General features: G+C 44.6%; 1 protein-coding gene across 2 annotated transcripts in view; it reads left to right on the top strand.

The window, feature by feature from the left end:
* LOC143299693 (uncharacterized) overlaps window positions 1-20,802 on the top strand; it is a 55,694-nt gene that overhangs the window by 18,933 nt on the left and 15,959 nt on the right. For both annotated transcript variants that reach the window (XM_076613051.1, XM_076613050.1), the window contains exons 12-15: window positions 750-1,725; window positions 4,662-4,985; window positions 18,953-19,106; window positions 20,192-20,341. In XM_076613051.1, the coding sequence (XP_076469166.1) occupies window positions 750-1,725; window positions 4,662-4,985; window positions 18,953-19,106; window positions 20,192-20,341 (1,604 nt within the window). The remainder of the gene's footprint in view (window positions 1-749; window positions 1,726-4,661; window positions 4,986-18,952; window positions 19,107-20,191; window positions 20,342-20,802) is intronic.

Genomic DNA, 20,802 nt, shown 5'->3' with positions numbered 1-20,802 from the left:
TCAGGCCTAGCCAGAATGTGTGTGTGTGTGTGTGTGTGTGTGTGTGTGTGTGTGTGTGTGCGTGTGTGTGTGAGTTTGTTTGTGTGTGTGTGCGTGTGTTTGTGTGTGTGTGTGTGTGTGTGCATGTGTTTGTGTGTGTGTGTGTGTGTGTGAGACCTGTCTTTATAGCGGCGGGTTGGCGTTGTTGAGAGGGCCAGATGTAGAGGGCCCAGAGTGTCCGCGAATCGATAGCAATCACGCCTTAATTTTAGCCCTATCTCTCAATCAAACCATATAATTATGTGACCTGGTTGAAGACATAATTTGACAAAAAACAAGAGAATCGACAGACAGACAGAAAATACGAAAAACTTAGCCGCATGAAGAGCACAGGAACAGGAGTCATAATGGCTGCTGGAAAAAGAGGGCGCTAGTCAGGGGGGCAAAGGGGAGGTTACCTACTTCCGGGAGGTTATCGGCCATAGCTACTTTCTTTTCTCCGCATAGGCAGATAGTAGTTTGCACAGGACAGAAATGTCAGACCCCTGCCCGAGTCTGCACTAGTGGTTCATGGTTAAGTATGTGTAATTAAAATATTTTTTTTCTGTTTGTTTTCATTCCTGTTTGCCCTTAATGTGAGTCTGCACTGTGTGTGTGTGCGCATGTGTGCTTGCGTGAGATCTGTGTTTACATATATTCCGTCTGTCTTCATTCCTGTTTTCCATGTAACATGAGTGTGCACTGTGTTTGTGGGGGGGGTACTATGACAGGATGGCTATCCAGAAGACGGGCCAGTAGAGGCCTGGCTTCACACCAATCCCGGCATCACCATCACCGACCAGACAGACAGTGCTGCGACACTGGATGTCAAGCCTTCCATCACCTTCAGCACCACACAAGCTGACAGCGACGCTGCAGCACCGCAAGGCACTGGCAGAAGTGATGACGATGGTTCCACCCCAGCCCCCAAACTGTCTGCATCATCCAGACACGGCCTGACCCTCAACATGACCTCAGGGGGGGAGACCACTCCCAGAGTGAAACTGTCCTCAGACACACCCAGGACTCCCAGCACGGGGCGAATGGGATCAGGCAGACTGCAGACAGCCCAGGAATCACACTCTGCAGCACCACTGCGAAAGACTTCCAGGCATTCACGAAAGACCAGCTGGTCTCCACGGCGAGAGCCCGCCTCAGACACCGCCGGTCTTCAGCCGCCAGAGGAATCAGAGTCCAGCGAAGACAGGGTGTACGGGCGACGACCTTTGTCCTCCCCTTGCACCTATCGCTTGAGCATGCAGCTGGCTGTGAAAAAGGAGGCGACAGTCAGAGAGCCGTCGTCAAAAACGCACGGTAGTGTACTAGCCAAGAGAAAAGTGTCGTCTGCTCCTGGTAGACGCCAGTCATCGGCCACTCAGAAACAGTCAGTTCTGAAGTATCGTAGCGCTGCCAGTACTGTGCAGCAGTGTGAGGAGAGCACCAGACCCACCACCCGATTCACAGCATCCCCTTCCAAGCCGATGAGCAGACCCATGTCAGCCTCCAACAATCCCAAGACGGTCACAGTGACCCACACACAGAAGGGTGTGAACAGAGGCCTTGGTCAAGGGGTCAGACCTGTGTCTGCTCCCCAGCACCGATCGTCGGTTGCGGGTGCCGGTAGAAAAGGAGTGTTGGGGTCCTCTGGCTTTGTGGGCTTCTTCCTTACAGCAGCTGATGTGCACTTCTCTTGTCCTAACCTTCTGGGTAAGCAACTTTTTTTTTTCTTTTTTCTTTTTTTCCTTTTTTTTTCTGAGTAAGCAACTTCATATAGCAGATTATTTGTCAGATGTTTATGGTATGCTGCACTGAAACAGCAGAGAACCCTTTTCCTGCACAATCAGAGAATTAAAGATGAGGAGGGTGGCATGGAGGGATTGAAAGGAACAAGGCCATGGCCCCATTTGAAGGGGTGATTACATATTTTGTATCAGTTGATTTGCATAAGGATATAATCTTACTACAAATATGCTCAAACAAAGGTCTGTTCTGTTTAACTCTCTCCGGACAAAGGAATGCATGAGCATTCCTACATAAAATGTATTCGGTTTCAGACGACGGAATGGAATAGCATTTTCAAGAAATAAAAATCCATCACGCACTGTACACGTGATTTTGTGATCAGCTAAGCAGAGTGTGCTATTCTGGGTCACTCCACAATCGAATGGTATGATTGGCCAGCCTGCCATATGTTGCCCATCTCGCACACACTCTGACAAAGTCACTGACCGGTCGTCTGCTCACGTTCCAGCCTGTTAGCAAAGCGGGCTCCTCTCAAATGTTGTGGAGCGAACAAGGCAGCGACGGCAATGTTTTTAGTGTTGCCGAAGTACTTGAAATGCTACAAACTGAAGGGTCGGACATTGAAGAGGTGGATGATGATGAAGAAGAAAGTGAATTTAATGCAGAAAGCGAGCATGGGTATGGTGATTTGGGGTGAAAAATTGGCATTATTTTCTACATATGGCAAAACTGTAAAAATAAGATGAGAAATTTGATTTTTTTTAATATGTAATAGCTCAACATGTAATAAACCAGTTCTGAAAGTTTCATTTTCTTACTCTGTATTTTGTATTTTTTGTAATTTTTTTCCAAACCCTTACAAGTGGGCCGTCTGTGGGGAAAAGCAAGGGAGAAAACTTGTCGTCCCGAGTGAGTTAACCAATCATGAAACTACGTATTTTTAATGACTTGTAAATAAATACAGCAAGATTCGAAAAAACATTATCATTTGTAGAAGACAGGAGTAGTACTAACTGAAAATTACTTGGTCTGCTGTAGTATCTCATCGGAATATATCTTTGTCTTAAGTCATCTAATACAGGACAACATAATACGAAATGGACTTCATCTTCTTTTCAGATCTACAAAACGGACATACCATATCATTTACAGTGCCAGTCTTGTATCTTTTACTGCATACATTGATATCAGATGCACCAAAATGAAACCTTGTTAAAGCACATCTAATGACTGCATGGAGGGATTGAAGAAAGGTAAAAAAAAAAAAAAAAAAAAAAAAGAAAATGTCATGAAAAATAAAAACCCTGAAAATTAGTCTTTCAAATGATTTATACTATGTTACTTGTGTTTTGTTTTTTTCCATTAATCATTCATTCAAAATGTATGGGGGGCTGGGGTGGGGGGTAGGGATCTTATTTGTGAATGTTTGTAGTTGGGTGCATGTCACATCCAACAACTAAATGAAGGGCCTGCTTTAAAGTGTTGCCTTTTACTACCGGAGAGCAACAAGTAACTTCAAATGAAGTACAAAGCTGTAAAGTATGATGCTAAAGTTGTGTTGTATTATGTAGTATTACTTTTTGCCACAACAGATTTTTCTGTGTGAAATTTGGGGTGCTCTCCGCTGGAAGAACACATTGCCAGAGTGCATCACCACCTTTTTTTTTTTTTTTTATCATGTGAGTATATTTGGTATTCTGTCAGTGTGTATTTTTCACATCATTTTCTTTTTCCCAGGGACAATGCTTTTGTTGTTAGGGGTTCTTTTACACATGCTTAACTCTCTCCATACGAACAGCGAAAGAGACGACGTTAACAGCGTTTCACCCCAATTACCATCATCAAAATATTGCAAGCGGAAGGCTCTTATACTGAAGACGTGAATGTTGACAAAGAATACCACAATTCTGACGACGGAAGCTAAAGGTTGGGTCATTCAAACACCCACTGGACATCCGAGGGGTCTGTGTAGAGGAGAAGAGAGGACTGGCCGTACTGAGTGAGTTAATGCACAAGGGACCTTGGTTTATCATAATTATCATCCAAACTTTATGATGAGTCACACAGCTGTGAGAGGAAAGAATATAAAGAGGAAATTTCTCCAAATTTGATACAACACTTGTCAGAGTATTTTGAGAAGAGAATGCAAGGAAGAACACCATGCCAGTAGGTGACCTCTCCTTGCTCTTCTTCTTCTTCTTCTTCTTCTTCTTCTCCCTCAACTCTGTGAAGAGTCAGTCATTGGGGCACCGCACAGAAGAACTGTTCACCAGATACCTCCAGGTCTGATGGTTGTGTCCCAAAGCCTGGGTCTCTGTAAATGGTTTTTCTGTCCCTTCTGCAATGCTGTCAGTCCATTGGGGTCCCCCCCACCCCCCCACCCCCCACCCCCGTCTCCCTCCTTGCAGCACAATGAAATCCAGAACTGTAGACACCAGACGTTCAGTCTCAGTCTCAGTATGGAGTGTGGAGTGAGTGTTGGCCTAGAGGTAATGCGTCCACGTAGGAAGCCAGAGAATCTGAGTTGCACTGGTTTGAATCACACCGGAAACTTCCAGTATTTTCTCCCCCTCCACTAGATCTTGAGTGGTGGTCTGGGTGCTAGTCATTTGGATGAGATGATAAACTGAGGTCCCGTATGCAGCGTGCACTTAGCACATGTAAAAGAACCCACAGCAACAAGAGTTGTCCCTTGCAAAATTCTGTATAAAAATCCACTTCAATAGGAAAACAAATAAAATTGCAGGTGGATAAAAAAAAAAAAAAAGGGGGGGGGGGTGGTGCTGTCAGTGTAGTGACGCGCTGTCCCTGGGGAGAGCGGCCTGAATTTCACACCAAGAAATCTGTTGTGACAAAAAGAGTAATACAAACACAAATACAGTCTCTGTCCTCTCCAACAGATGGCGTGGAAGTGGAGCGGAGAAAGGACCTGATGGCGGAGGTGGGCAGCGCCGTGGGGCTCTTCCTTCAGCAGAGGGGCCAGGCCCGCTGTGCCTTCATCGTCTACTCCTCCCTCCTCTCCTTCCTGCAGGCCACCTACCCACTCAGCGTGGCCACCCAGCTGTTGGTGGTGCGGGTACTGGAGAGGCTGGGGCGGCTGAACCAGGCGCGGGGTGATGAGGACGCCGCCAGGGAGAACTACCACCACGCCCTCCGCATCACCTTCCATCTGGACACCCTGGACGAGGACCTCGTTGATCACCGGCAGGTGGACACCTTTAAAGGTAAGGGGTCGGGGATAGGGGGTGGGAGTGTTCTTCTTCTTCTTCTTCTTCTCATTGGTTCTCTGTCTGTAAACTCATATTCAAAACTGTATGGATCTAAACCAAGATCCATTCAAACAGAGTCCTTGCACAGTTTTTTGGGAGAGTCCTTGCACAGTATTTTTCAGTGAATTTGTTTGGACCTGCTTCACTGACAAGTCAGCCAAAAGTGAGTCTCCTGGACTGTTTGATGATTCACATTTCAATAAAGTTTTTCCTCTCAGGATACACATTTATTTGTTTTAACAAGTATTGAATAAGCCATCATAACCTAAAATCTATTTATGTAAGCCATAAAGCCAATGGACTATGTGTCCCCTTAAAGGCAGATAAGAATAGGCTGTGCTGAGGACATGAGCCCTTCTGCATAATACATCATCTCCAGATTACAACAAATCATTACAAAAGGATTAAAAAAACACAAAAAACTTCAAAGCCACACAAAAAATACACACAAAAAGGTCACAAAGGCAGATAACATTGCAGAATGGACAGCCAGTGCCCATCCCAGTTTTTTTTTTCAATATCACTACCTAACCACCAGAGCAAAACAGCACAGACAGTACATCACAGACTGGAGAAGAGAGAGAAGAAAGTGTCAAGACTTGCCGGGAAAAAAAGAAATGGGGATGGACAGGGGAGGCAGAAAAAGCAGACAATCGTGGAAAAAAGGCTGAAACAAAGAGAGCAATAGAAAAGAGGAAATTTCAAGCACAGAATTTCCAGAAGGTGTGGAAAATACTGATACTGAAAAAGCACCCAGCATTCTGCATTGGGATTCATTTTACATACGCTGCATATTCAGTCTTACCTACCAGTAAGGCCGTTTCATTTAGTGAAGAGATAAGTGTGAGCAAAATTACAGGCGTGCATGTTTGCTGCTTACACTCTAAGCAGTCAGAAAGAATGTGTCTTTTTCTGAAGATATGTGTGATCAAATTCACTTACATGTATGCTGCTTACAGTCAAACCTACCTTAAACATTGTCAGATCTGGACTGTTCAGAAGCACAAGAGTGAGAAAGATGTGTTTTTATCAACATGGTGACTCATTTCAACAAACAGTGTGGCCATTAATCCCTTTCTGCTGTTCCATGTCCACACCACCATCTCACTGTTCTCTTAAAAAAAAAAAAAAAGAACTACAGCAACAGTGACAAAGCAAAGGAAATCTGATCTTGCCAGATACATTTATAGTTTGTCTGCATTGACCAAATGGCTATAGATCTCAGTTATAACTTACCAAATAGACTTGCAGCACGTTCGGTTTTTTATGCCTTGTCATGGGAAAGCAATTTCACCTGAGCGTTTTCAACTGCAACAAGAAAAACATGATATAAAATTGCTGCAAAGCATTTAAATGATGACGACAACTCTTATAATGAAATATGAAGTGACAATAATAAAGATGATAATAACAATAACGATGACATTATAATAATAATGACTATGTATGATTAAAAAAACAAACAAACCAACAACATGTTTATACTGGATTTGGATGTATACACATGCTAAGATGAAGCATTAGGTCAGAAGGCCTTGATTCATGCTGGACATAATTGTTTGATGTCTGGTTTTATCACTCACCAAAGTAACAGTCAATGGGAAACAACCCAGGTTGTATGCACTCCTCAAAGTGTGAGGATGGATTGCCTACCTTTAATAATTTTATTTTATTTATTTATTTTATTTTATTATTTTCTTATTATTATTTTTTGTACACTTATAGTTGACTTCATTAATTTTTTGTGCCTTATAAATATTATTATAGTAGTAGTAGTTCTTTTTTATGTATTTATCTTCTTTTTTTTTCTTCTTATATATATATATATATATATATATATATATATATATATATACTTTTTTTTTTTTTTTTTTCTCAAGGCCTGACTAAGCGCGTTGGGTTACGTTGCTGGTCAGGCGTCTGCTTGGCAGATGTGGTGTAGCGTATATGGATTTGTTCAAACGCAGTGACGCCTCCTTGAGCTACTGAAACTGAAACTGAAACTAATAATTTTCTCATTTTGGCAGATGATAGGCAAATGCATGAAGGGAAAACTCTTTTTTTTTTTCTTTTTTTTTTTCCTTTTAATGTTTGACATGATCCACTGCCACTCTTGCCACTCTGCCCACTAGCTCATTTGCATTATTCACAGTGTTTCATAAATTACTGCATAAAATGTGGGCAGATTTGGGATTTTTTTCTTTGAATATTTGTATAAAAAACTATTGTTTTGTTTTGTTTTTCACAATCATTATTATCATTATTTCAAGGATTGGACTCCACAGCTACCTGAAGTCCACAATCAGATGAGCAGTGCAAGCTGTCATCATCAAAACCGATGGACTTCCAAGAGGAAGTCAATCATCATTCATTCATTCATTCAGTGTCCAACAGTACATACCCATGAAAGAAATATAAAATTATGACATTTGATATTGCTGCTAACAGAATCAGCCGACAACACAGGGTTATATCAGAACTGCTCAACTAAAGAAACATTTCAACCATGGTCAGTGATGTCCACCTTGCTGCTTTCTGTCCCATATGTTTCCATAGAAACATGAGAGTTGGCTATCAGTCAATGACTTCAAAATCTCACTCCCTGCACTTGCGAGAGTGTCCACAAGTATGCGTGCATTCGCGAACTGGTTTCCTTCAGTATGTTCGTGAGTGTTTCTGTGAATGTGTGCCCAAGAGCCTGTGGCGTGAGTGTTTGTCACCGCTTATGTGTGTGTGTGTGTGTGTGTGTGTGTGTGTGTGCGTGCGCGCGCGCGTGCATTCATGTGTGGATGGACATGAAAATGTGTTGAGGAAACTAACTATCCTGCAGAACTGAATCAAACATGCTACTGGTGCTCCTCTGTGCTGGTCAATGCCCAGAAAACATGACCATAACATAGCAACGGTTAGCATCATGTCAAAAATGATGCTTTCGATAAACTGTTCATTCACCTGACAACAATTTAAATGGAAACAAAAGACTACAGTTAACAGAGTTTTGTACGCACAGAGTTGTTTGTATTTACTGTGGTCTGATGAGCACAGGCTTTGGATGATAATGCATCATTCCTCACAGTTCTGGCAGCTCAGTTCGGGAGATTTTTGGGCTGATTGGTTGCCTGCAGAATGTTTGCGATGCCTAGGGGAGACAAATAGGGAAAGCATAAAGCGTCTGATCATTTTGGGCGTGACAACGAGAATTCAAGAATTATAATTATGCGTACTCTTGAGTTGCAGTTGAAAAAAAAAGTACCAGGACATATAATACCGGGTGTTGTTAGATCGGCTGATCAAAGCCACAAAGTATGAATGAAACCTCAAAAATCTACTCGTTGAAGGCTCTAGAATACTAGAATACTTTATCATCTCAATAAGAGAAATTCATGTGGGGTGTATTTTACGTAAAGAATACACGAAAATCACAGTCAGTGTAAACACATAAAAGACATAAAATGCTGAAATGCTAATTTGATAAGGATCTTTCGTACAATGATCACAATCATACACATGTTATGATTACATACTTTCACGGTCATTCATCACTAATGCATAAAAGAACATAATATGCATAGATACAAAGTTAATGCTAAGTTATTACAAAGTTAATGCTAATCAGTCTCATACAATAATCACAAATCAACCAGTGCGATAAGCACTGTAAGACAACAGATGAAAATGTCATTCTATAATTAAAACAGTAGCGTACATGATTAAACTCGCAACTTCAGCCATGCTTTTCCGGCCCCAAACTGCAATCCCAAAAGACACTTCCGAAGAGGAGGAGGGGAGGGTGGGATGGAAGAATTGAAAATGCTGACGGTAATCATATTGGATTACAAGTCTCTCTCTCTCTCTCTCTCTCTCTCTCTCTCTCTCTCTCTCTGACATTAAAAAAACTATCAGTGAAGCCACTGTGGGATGGGGGACGGGGTGGGGGGTGGGGACAGGGGATAGAAGAAGGAAACTGCTATTGCAGATGGAGGAACGTGTTATAGATACCTGGAGAACGAAACATCTTTGTAGTTGTTAAGCAGAGTATAAAGGTCTTCGGTGAAGTGACTGTCCTGCATAACGAGCGGGGTTAGATTGAATGAGGATAGAACTGGCAGATGTTGATGATGACGGGTGGTGATAAAAAGATATTGAGGGAAAAGTTAGAGATGGATGAGGGGGAAGAGGGATGGAGAGAGGAAGGTGGGGAGGAACATGACAACTGGGGGTGAGGGTGATGGTAGAGGGTAAAGAGGAGGTAAACAGAGGGAGGGGAGGGGGAAAGGAAGAATAGTTAAAGGATAGTTACGGTGGAGAATGGAATATCATATGTGGATGGGTATGAACAGAACAATGTTTTTGAAATTGGAAACAAGTAAGTAAATTAGCTTAAACCCACGAGAATAATTATAAATGACGAATCGGATAAAACATAATTTATAAGCAATGGTTAGACTAAACTTAAAATCGTAATGTTGTAAGCATGTACCTTACATATCTGTTGGTGAATCTAACACTGATCAGATATAGTTCTATGTTTTGACTGATTTTGAATTTTCTGTCCTCCGAAAACCTATTGCTGTTATTACTGTAACTGTTCCAGTTTTGCCAAGCACAAGCAACACGTCATTGGTTGAACATCGTAATATAATCTTCATAAGAGTTTCAAGCAGTATTGAATAACAGATCAATGCCCGAGTTGATTATTCAGTTCTGGAAACCTGTCTAATTCAGTCGCGGCCATAAAAAATGGATTATTTGTTGTTCGCGGCATGCAGAAACACATGTGTTTATTCACGATAGAACGCTATACCTTGCAGCCACTCGACATGACACAGAGGATTTCAGCTCTCTGTTCCGAAGCCTTCCACTTGATCAGTCCGAGGGATTTGGATCGGTCAACCAGGTAGATTAATGAATTGCAGTACAGCAGTGAACGGGTGTCAGAGCAGACGGTGACATGGAGTTAATTCCTGTATTAGAGATTAGCGACCTTGCGGCGCGTTCACCTGTAATGGTGTGAGTGGATTTGTGTGTTGCTGGCCGATCGTGGTTTTTTTGGGTGTTTTTTTTTCTTGTGGTCGTTTTCCTGACTGGTTCTTGGGATAGGCGTGTTGTCTGTGGCATAGATACTGACATGTCGTTGATACCAGTCCCGTCCATGTCTGTGAGTGGGTGGGAGTGGCGGACAGAGCTGAGTTCAAACCGTATGGATAGATGGATGGATGGATGTATCCGGAACCCCCCTTCCACCTTTGTCTACTGGCCCGACAGCATTAAAATAAAGGTGTATTTATCCCCCGAACCCCCCCGGCCCCCCCCCCCCTGCCCCCCAACACACACACACACCCTCCCCCAATATTCGGAAATGCAAATGTGCAAGTGTGTACTGCACGATTGGCGTAGAAACACGCATGCATCAACGTGCAAACACGTGCACACACACACACACACACACACACAGAGTCACGGACTGGACCAAGGTACCGTAATTTGTCGCACCTGCCACAGCACCACTCCATAACCCCCGCCCCCCTCAATCCCTGCCTTTCTTCACGGTTTGAATCCATATCTACTCCAAAGTGCCATCTACCCAGGTGACGCTGTGATAAATGCACCCATGAGGCCTACTATCACGAACAAAGTCATCAGGGGCTGAGGCAGCCCACGAACGCGTGTATGGATGTGTGGTGAACAACTAGAGATAGTGGGGAACTGTTGACCAAAATGAACTGTCGGATTTTTGGAATTGTTTATTCTCTCTCTCTCGGCACATGACTGAAAATTACAACCGAAGAAAAACCATTAAATGATGATACTAAAAATGAAGTCGTCAGGGGAGAAGGGGAGTGTATCATGTGGTGAATTTGGGGAGCCAGGGTTAACAGAGGGTGGAATCAAATGTGAACAGTCGAAATAAATAGAAGGAAATAAATGGAAGGTGTGAGTACAATTTAAGAAAATTACATAATGGACTTGGTAAAAAAAAAAAAAAAAAAAAAAAAAAGGAAGTCATCCCATTTCGTGACACATTCACCATATCGACCTTTCAAGTTTGGTTATGTATTTTCAACACTGTATTCAGCACGATCCCAAGAGAGCTCGCCAAGGAGGATGTTGGGGAACTTAAGGGACTGGATCCACATAAGGTTCCCAACTGCTGGAGGTGTCTTCAACCTCTGAAGATTGCTTACCAACACAGAGACAATCAAGCAGAACTAGCTCGTTGGAGCTGAGCTTGTATGTGTGTGTGTGTGTGTGTGTGTGTGTGTGTGTGTGTGTGCTGACGACTGCGCGCTTTTAGCACATTTTAGCACACACGCAAAGGAAGCTCTGTTGGATGAGATCAGCCACTTTGCGAAGGCAGCCTGATAAAATATTATTCTTATTCTGATCTTCTTCCACATCGTAGAAGACTGTCTCATTATTTGTGATCCAGGTGTGGCACTGTTGGTTGGCATGTTCTTTTCTATGTGTACGTTGCGGATGGTGGTGCAACTCTGTCCTGTGTTGACAAATTTCTGGCTTTCGTTGCTGAGCTCAAAATATAAAGTAAATCTCACTCAGCCTAGCTTCCTCGACAACTTATTATCGTCGTAATGTACAGGAGGATTGGAAAGTGCAGTGTCTTGGGCATTTCGCCCCGGAACAGCCACCACTGGACATGACTAAAGCGACTCATCAGCAGTCCATTGTCTCTCCTGCTGGGTGGGCTGGTGGCCATCGAAATTGAATTGTCTGTGGCACTGAGACTGGGACATAGCGAGCCTGTGTGTCAAGGAGCCAGAATAAGCTGTGACTGACGATGTGGGAGTATTGCCTCTAACAGGATACGGAAAATGGGCAGATAATGTTGTGTGTGTTTTACAGATTTGGTCGATGACAGTGCAACTCATCAATAATAACATTTCTAACCTATGAGTCTTGACCTAAAAACAACAACCAAAAAACCCAACTTAAGTCACCAAAACCCTATGTCCAACTGATAACACATTTTATTACCAGTATCCCGGCCATTTCAATTACAGCATAAAGGGGATATGTTGTCGCGTGTTTTGCTCGAGCAAGTTGCTCTTCTAAGTTCACATCGATCAAATACATAGGATTCTGTATCAAAACACATTAACAGGTTCTTTTAAAACTGCGCAAACACTGACGCGGCTTTGCGCTGGCTGATAACCGAACTGAAGAACTGCCCAGCTTCCAATGGCATGTTGGGTGTAGTCAGTGTATATAATTATCACCCAACCCCCCCAGCCCGCACTGTATGCGCTCCGTCAACATGAATACCTTATCTCAAATATTGATCCGCTGCCCGAGCCCCTCGTTCCTGCCGCCTCTTGGCGTCACTGAGCACACACAGGGGTCTGAAATATTGACCGCCCTCTTGTCCCCTGGCCCCCCCTACACCCCCACCTCACCCACCCCGGCTCCTATAATCGAGTCCTGATTGAGGCTGTAAATAAACACCGAGGGTCGTTGAAGATCAGACAGACACAGGTGTGCCTCAGGAAGCACCGATTCGTGTGCTGCTGCCTTGAGGACCTGGACTGAAGGGGGTCAGCGATCTTAACGGTTTCACGCTTGGCGGGGAAAGAAAAAGGGGGTGATCAGTGGAGCGCGAAATGAACAGCCACTGATCGCCGTTGAAGGGTGCCATGCCAGCACACATAGAGCACGGACTGCGGGCTCCCGTGACTGGTCGCAGTTGAAGGGCATTGCCAGCAAGTGTGTGTGGTGGTGTGTGGTGGTGTGAGCACTACCTCTCATTGTTGTGGGCTTCGGGAGAGACGAGATGTGTGTGCATGTGTGTGTGCAAGTGTAAGGGGATGATACTGTAAAAGGTGTGGCGTCACCTGTGATACCAGATTGTTGCCTCCACATACGGTGCAGAATTTTACTTTCTTGGGTGGGTATACTCTCTGTCTTCCTCTCTCTGCCTCCTCCCTTTCCTAAACTCTCTCCCCCCTCCCTATTCTCCTCATCCCTCTTAGTACTCTCTGTCTTCCTCTCTCTGCCTCCTCCCTTTCCTAAACTCCCCCCCCCCACCGCCCCCCATATTCACCTCTTCCCTCTTAGTACTGTCTGTCTTCCTCTCTCTGCCTCCTCCCTTTCCTAAACTCTTCCCCCCCCCCCTATATTCACCTCTTCCCTCTTAGTACTCTCTGTCTTCCTCTCTCTGCCCCCCCCCCTTTCCTAAACTCCCCCCACCCCACATATTCTCCTCTTCCCTCTTAGTACTCTCTGTCTTCCTCTCTCTGTCTCCTCCCTTTCCTAAACTCTCCCCCCCCCTCCCTATTCTCCTCATCCCTCTTAGTACTCTCTGTCTTCCTCTCTCTGTCTCCCCCTTTCCTATACTCTCTCCCCCCCCCCACCCCCCCGGCCCCCCATATTCTCCTCTTCCCTCTTAGTACTCTCTGTCTTCCTCTCTCTGCCTCCTCCCTTTCCTAAACTCTTCCCCCCCCCCCCCCCCGCCCCCCATATTCTCCTCTTCCCTCTTAGTACTCTCTGTCTTCCTCTCTCTGCCTCCCCCCTTTCCTAAACTCTCCCCCCCCCCCGCCCCCCATATTCTCCTCTTCCCTCTTAGTACTCTCTGTCTTCCTCTCTCTTCTTCCCTCCTTCACTCCTTCACCACTCTCACTGACTCAATGGCTTTACAGCTGTCACTCGAATAACACTTGAACAATTCACATCTCATGTAAAAATGAAAATGAATTTTCTCAAGCCCGATCTTTCAAATACTCTCGTGCAATCACACACACACACACACACACACACACACACACACACAATAACAATAATAATAATAATTAAACGAAAATTCTGAATTAGGCTTCAAAGCCTCTCAATACACTGGCAGTTCGCAAATAATGATAAATACTTATAGTATTCTACTCACCAGCATGGAAAATTTCGACATAATCCATATTTCTTTTCTTGTTTTTTGTTTGTTTGTTTGTTTGTTTTGTGGGTTTTTTTTCAAATGACTGTTTGCCGCAAGCTTTGGTTTCATTTTTTTAAAAATTCTGGTTCGATAAATTCATGAAAGATGTTTTGTTGGTGACGAATAAAAACAACGTACGATTCAAATTCAGTTCGCACAAACGCAGGAAGGATACACATACAGCCCTTTGTTTATCCCATGACGATTAACAATCGAATAAGTTTATACACTGGCCAAATTATCGATATTTTTCTATATCAGCAACACTTCAGTTCCCACATTGATGATGTTACGTTCACTGTTCAATATTATAATTGGTTCTAATCAGTCTCTTTTCATAATACTGTGGAAGAGCGTTTTCTGTGATTGTAAAATTGCTATTGCATCTTGGCTATCATTTTAATGATAATATCAATGATAGAATAATAATGATAATATTAATGATCATGATAATAATAATAATAATAAGAAGAAAAAAGAAACTACTTCATGGTTTTCTTACCCATACCCAACGGAACAGAAAGCGCTTTACAAAAGCATGAACAGACTAATTTATACAGAATTACCTGTACACGACGAGAAAAACGCCGTTGTCCAAACGGCATAAACAAGCATAATTGCGTAGTTACGTCATCACTTTTCCGTTATCATCTGTTTTCTTGTTGTTTTTAGGCGGGCGGTGGTGTCCTTTTCAGATTAGAACCGGCAGTGAAAAGAAAATAATCGAGAGAAAGACGTCAGGGGAAAAGAAAGGGGAAATAGAAAAGATCATTTGAGAATTAACAAACGGAAACAACTGAAAGAGAAGGCAGAGAAAAATGATAGAAAGAAAAAGCCCCCCCCACCCCGAAAAAACAACAACAAAAAAACACACACAAAACACACACACATATACACAACCAAAAGACAAGAAACACACACACACACACACACACACACACACACACACAACCAACAACAACAAAAAACAGACCAAAAAAAAAAAAAAAAAACCCAACTTTTTTCCCATACTGTTCACCAGGCACACAGATTATTGCTAATCGACCACTTCTTCTTCTCTCTTCCTCCCCCCAGGCCCCCCCCCTCCCCACCTCCAACATCCCACTCCCCTCCCTTAACTCTGTCAGTGGGGTGCCGCACAAAAGAACTGTTCAACAGATTCTTCCAGCACTGTCGCGGGTTGTGTGTCAAAGCCTGCTAAAGGCCTTCTTTCGTGCGGGTGTGTCCTGGGCAAGTCAGATCTGGCGGAGGAGCCCCCCATCCCTATCCAGACCGAATTTTCTGGAAGAGTTCGTTCCCCATACAGATGCGGCAGGTAGTGACCTACTGGGTGACATGAATTACCAGATGATGGGGACCACTGACGTGGCATGCGTATGCATGTTAGAGATCTATATGGAGATATATTCAGAGATCTACACAGGTTAGAGATCCCGTCATTGAACCAGCTCAGGTGGATTACGGAAACAGGAGCGGCAATTTTTAGCACTAAACAAACACCCACCCTTCAGCAGGGGGAGATTCGCCGGTTCCGCCCAATAGATGTGGTGTGGCGTTTGTGGAGTTTTTTTTCCGAGAACAGTGACGCGGCCTCCTTGAGAAACTGGAACTGAAATAAAAAACGGTCGTATACACCGTGTGATATAAAAACCTGGGAAACCTACTTCCCAGGGAGGAAAGAAGCAGTTGCTGTCCGCGAACACAGAACCACCATGGACGGATTTGGGCATGGATCCCCAATGCTCTTACCATTTTGGCTTGCCGGGTCTTACACACACACTCTGTGTGTGTGTGTGTGTGTGTGTGTGTGTGTGTGTGTGATCAATCTTTCCTTTTACGTCTGTTCACTGAGAGTATTGTTAAACGGGGGAAAAAAGGAAAAGAAAAGAAAAAAAAAAAAGAAAAAAAAAAGAAAATGAAAAGGTGGCGCGATGTAGGTGTGAGAGTGTATGGATTGATGGGATTGGGGGATTTTGAGGTTAAAGGGGAGTGGAATAAGAGTCCCACCCCCTCTCTCTTTCACTCGAGAGAGAGAGAGAGAGAGAGAGAGTAGTACGCGCGCGCGTGTGTGTATGCGTGTGTGTGTGTGTGTGTGTGTGTGTGTGTGTGTGTGTGTGATTGTTTTAATGTGAAAACATTTAAGGCTATGTGAATGAAAGAATGATATGGACACTTATATAGCGCCTATCCTCGGTCGGAGATGAAGCTCTAAGCGCTTTACAAACACGGTGCCATTTGCACAACAGGCTGCCTATCTGGGTAGAGCCAACTGACAGCTGCCATTGGGCGCTCATCATTCGTTTCCTGTGCCGTGTAATTCAATCATGTTTCAGTCATACACACATACATACTCATAAAGACATGTAGCATTTTACGGGTATGATCATTTTGTTTATTTACCCCGCCATGCAGGCAGCCATACTCCGTTTTCGGGGGTGTGCATGCTGGGTATGTTCTTTTTTCCGTAACCGACCTAACGCTGACATAGATTACAGGATCTTTAACGTGCGTATTAATTTTGACCTTTTGCGTACGTGTACACACGAAGAGGGTTTAGGTACTAACAGGTCTGCACATATGTTGACCTGGGAGATCAGAAACAGTCTCCACCATTTACCCACCAGGCGCCGTTACCGAGATTCCGAGCGAACCCCAGGACCCTCAGATTGAAAGTCCAACGCTTTGACCACACGGCTATTGTGCCCGTGTGTGTGTGTGTGTGTGTGTGTGTGTGTGTGTGTGTGTGTGTGTTTGATATGGTTTGTCTTTGTTTTAATATGAAAGCGTTTCAGGCTATCTGGGGGGAAAAAAAACACAATATAAATCTGCAGGGTACCCAGCTACGGCGTTGCTTGACTCTGATAAGGCGGCGGACACTCATGGATTAGTGTTCAATGGTGAATCAAAAGATACACTGAATATCGTGTGTTATGGGAATAAACCACTTTACGTCGGTGTGTGTGTGTGTGTGTGTGTGTGTGTGTGTGTGTGCACGCGCGCGCGCGTGGTGTAAGGGAGACGAAGTAGAGGTTTAAGTTTTTACATCACAGAAAGAGGGGGAGAGAAGGGGTAGGGGCGGGAATTTAGTTACACGTAGTAATAAAATTCCCATTGTGAAGCCAAAGCACTTAATTTCTGGCAACACTAAGCTAGAAGTGTCCCACACTGAGAGAGAGAGAGAGAGAGAGAGAGAGAGAAGAAACATAATAAGTCTTTTCAGTCCGAATACACACGTTCTACTGTCTGGCTTCCAGTCAATTGACTCAATCAGCTTGTACTTTTTTTTTTCTTTTTCCTTTTTTTTTCTGTTGCTGGTTGCACCCAGTGTATTATACCCTCTCACCCCGTTCCCAGGGCCGATCTCCATTGCACGTATACCCACGGTGGGCTTTCTCACCTGTTTGAACCGTTGATTGACTTGTTCTCTTACAGCACGCACACCTTTTGGCCCCAGTGCCGCACCTGCATGACGTTTCAATGCTGTCTGCACACTGGTTCAGTTACCTCAGGGGTTTTTGGTTTTGTTGTTGTTGTTGTTGTTGTTTCTTCTTATCCTGTTGCTGATTGCGTGACTGCACCAATCTATCGACTGTCTGTCTCGTGGAGAGAGAGCGAAGGAGAGATAAACACACACACACACACGCACACACGCACGCACGCACACACATACACAGGTGCGCGCACGCACACACACACACAGATAGACGCGCGCGTGCACACACACACACACACAGAGATAATTATACGCGTGCGCACACACACACACACATACACGCGCGTGCACACACACACACACACACACACACACACCTCACTCCCTTCCCATTTTTCTTTTTACCTTAGAGTGGTAAATAACAGTCTTTGTGAACAGAGTGGAAAGACGTAAAATTGAAGACAACCACAACTAACTACTACTACTACTGCCAACACCAACACCAACACCGCTTGAACGCACTTAAGCGCACATGTGCACGCTCGAGAGTTAAAATGACAAGGAAAGCTAAAAAAGCTACAGTGAAGAACTCAAACCACTGCAGTCGCGATTGCCACGGTGCCGCGCGAAGGTCGAACATTAAACAAACCAATCTGGAACATTATGCGGTCGGTTTGAATTACTACAACCGACGGAAAAGGTCGTCGATCGATTGATAGGTTTTCAAGCCGGGTCATTAGGATTGTGTTTAACCTCGAGGGTTTTTTTTTATGTTATATCTTTTTTTTATTTTTTGTATTGTTTCATGCAGTTTATTCCACGCAGAGGGGAGCTGATAAGAAAGGATATCTGGCCTTGTGTTTTTGAAACGTTGTCTGCTTGTACAGTCAGGTTTTTCGTTTGCTTCGTTTTTCTTGCACAGTGCATTGTTAAGTAGATCTTTATCACCCCCTGCTTACAGCCAACTCAACAAGTGGGCACTCAATCATGGAACGAGACATTCGCGATGTGGATCAAGAACACCGACAAAACACTTTACATGGACACCTCTGAAGGAAAACTGGGTTGATTGATTAATGAGTTGCTCTGACAATTTTCGATTGCTTCAATTTCCGTTGGCCCCACGTTCACTTTCAGACCTTCACGGTCCTCCCCCCCCACCCCCACCCCCGCCTGATTAAGCGCGTTGGGTTACGCTGCTGGTCAGGCATCTGCTTGGCGTATATGGATTAGTCCGTGTGCAGTGACTCCTCCTTGAGTAACTGAACTGAACTGAACTGAACTGACCTTCAGACTTGGTACAAAAGGTTTGCTTTATTCAGACGTTCAGACACTATTTTTCTTTCTTTCTTTTCTTTTTGTTTTGAAATGATGTAACTAATCTCGGTCATTCCATCAGCCTTATCTGTCTCCCCTGTCAGTTGAATTGTCTCTTATTTCCACTCTTGATTTAGGTTTTGGTATCATAATCAACGCTCTTAAATTTACAGCAGTGAGGGAATCATTAACGAACTTTCTAAAACACATGTGTGTGTGTATGTGTGTGTGTGACAGGCGTGTTGCTGGGTCACCATGGGTACCAACACCTGGTGGAGGGGGACGTCGCGGAGGGGGGAGAGCTGCTGAAGGAAGCCACAGAGAGCATCTCTCACCTGACCGGTAACCACGTGCTGCGGGCCTCGCTGCTCTTCCACCTTGGGCTGTACAGGTATGCAGGACGGCCGACGGAGTGGAGCGGCCACTGAGTTCTCTGCTCTCTCTTTCTCTTCCAGTCATCGCTTGGCCTATACTGCTACCTGCGCTGTTGAATTGTGGCTGTGTGTGTGTGTGTGTGTGTGTTTTGTCTAGGACTATGCATGTAATATACTACTACTACTATTGATAATAATAATAATAATTGATGCATTTATGCAGCGCCGAACTTTCGTGTTAAGGCAGATCAAAGCGCTTTCAGCATTCATCCAAAAGCTCCCTGTAGACTGCCAGCACCGGGACTGTGGGAGCAAACAAGCCTGGGTGTGGCTGTGTTTGGGATGACTGGCACTGGTGGATCGTCAGTGAAACAGAGCAGACAAAGTTCCTGGCTGCCTTAACTCTTCCACTACCCCCAGTCCTCCAACCAGAGAAGAAGAAGGAGGAGGAGGAGGAGAAGAAGGGAGGAGGAGCAGAAGAAGAAGGAGAAGGGAGGAGGAGCAGAAGGAGGAGGAGGAGCGGAAGGAGGAGGAGCAGAAGGAGGAGGGAGGAGGAGAAGAAGAAGAAGAAGGGAGGAGGAGCATAAGGAGGAGGAGGAGGAGAAGAAGGGAGGAGGAGCAGAAGAAGAAGGAGAAGGGAGGAGGAGCAGAAGGAGGAGGAGGAGCGGAAGAAGAAGGAGAAGGGAGGAGGAGGAGAAGAAGAAGAAGGGAGGAGGAGCAGAAGGAGGAGGAGCAGAAGAAGAAGGAGAAGGGAGGAGGAGAAGAAGAAGAAGAAGAAGAAGGGAGGAGGAGCATAAGGAGGAGGAGGAGAAGAAGAAGGGAGGAGGAGCAGAAGGAGGAGGAGCAGAAGGAGAAGGGATGAGGAGCATAAGGAGGAGGAGAAGAAGAAGGGAGGAGGAGCAGAAGAAGAAGGAGAAGGGAGGAGGAGGAGGAGAAGAGAAGAAGGGAGGAGAAGAAGAAGGGAGGAGGAGGAGCAGAAGAAGAAGGAGAAGGGAGGAGGAGGAGAAGAGAAGAAGGAGAAGGGAGGAGAAGGGAGAAAGAGGAATGTACAGTGACATATTCAAGATTCCAAGAACTCACAATGCTTGTACGTCTTCATCAGGGGACAGCTGGGAGAGCTGACGCGATCGGAGGTGGGCTTACGTCAGTGCCTGGCATTACGGAAGCAGTGGCACGGGCAACAGCATCCGGAGGTGGCCGCGGTGCTGCTGGCTTTGGCCCGCCTGGTCACCACCGTGTACAGATATAAACAGTGGGTATTTCTGTGATGTCACTGTGTAGTGATATAAACAGTGGGTATTTCTGATGGGGTTTGTGCTGTCACTCTGTAGTGATATAAACAGTGGGTATTTCTGATTGGGTTTGTGCTGTCACTGTGTAGTGATATAAACAGTGGGTATTTCTGACTGGGTTTCTGCTGTCACTGTGTAGTGATATAAACAGTGGGTATTTCTGACGGGGTTTGTGCTGTCACTGTGGAGTGATATAAACAGTGGGTATTTCTGACGGGGTTTGTGCTGTCACTGTGTAGTGATATAAACAGTGGGTATTTCAGATGGGGTTTGTGCTGTCACTGTACAGATATAAACAGTGGGTGTTTCTGATTGGGTTTGTGCTGTCACTGTGTAGTGATATAAACAGTGGGTATTTCTGACAGGGTTTCTTCTGTCACTGTGTAGTGATATAAACAGTGGGTATTTCTGACTGGGTTTG

This window comes from Babylonia areolata, chromosome 25, assembly GCF_041734735.1.
Source record: "Babylonia areolata isolate BAREFJ2019XMU chromosome 25, ASM4173473v1, whole genome shotgun sequence".
NCBI classification, from domain to species: Eukaryota; Metazoa; Mollusca; class Gastropoda; order Neogastropoda; family Buccinidae; genus Babylonia; species Babylonia areolata.
Note: the sequence above shows the minus strand (reverse complement) of the source record. Positions and strands in the feature narration are given on the sequence as shown.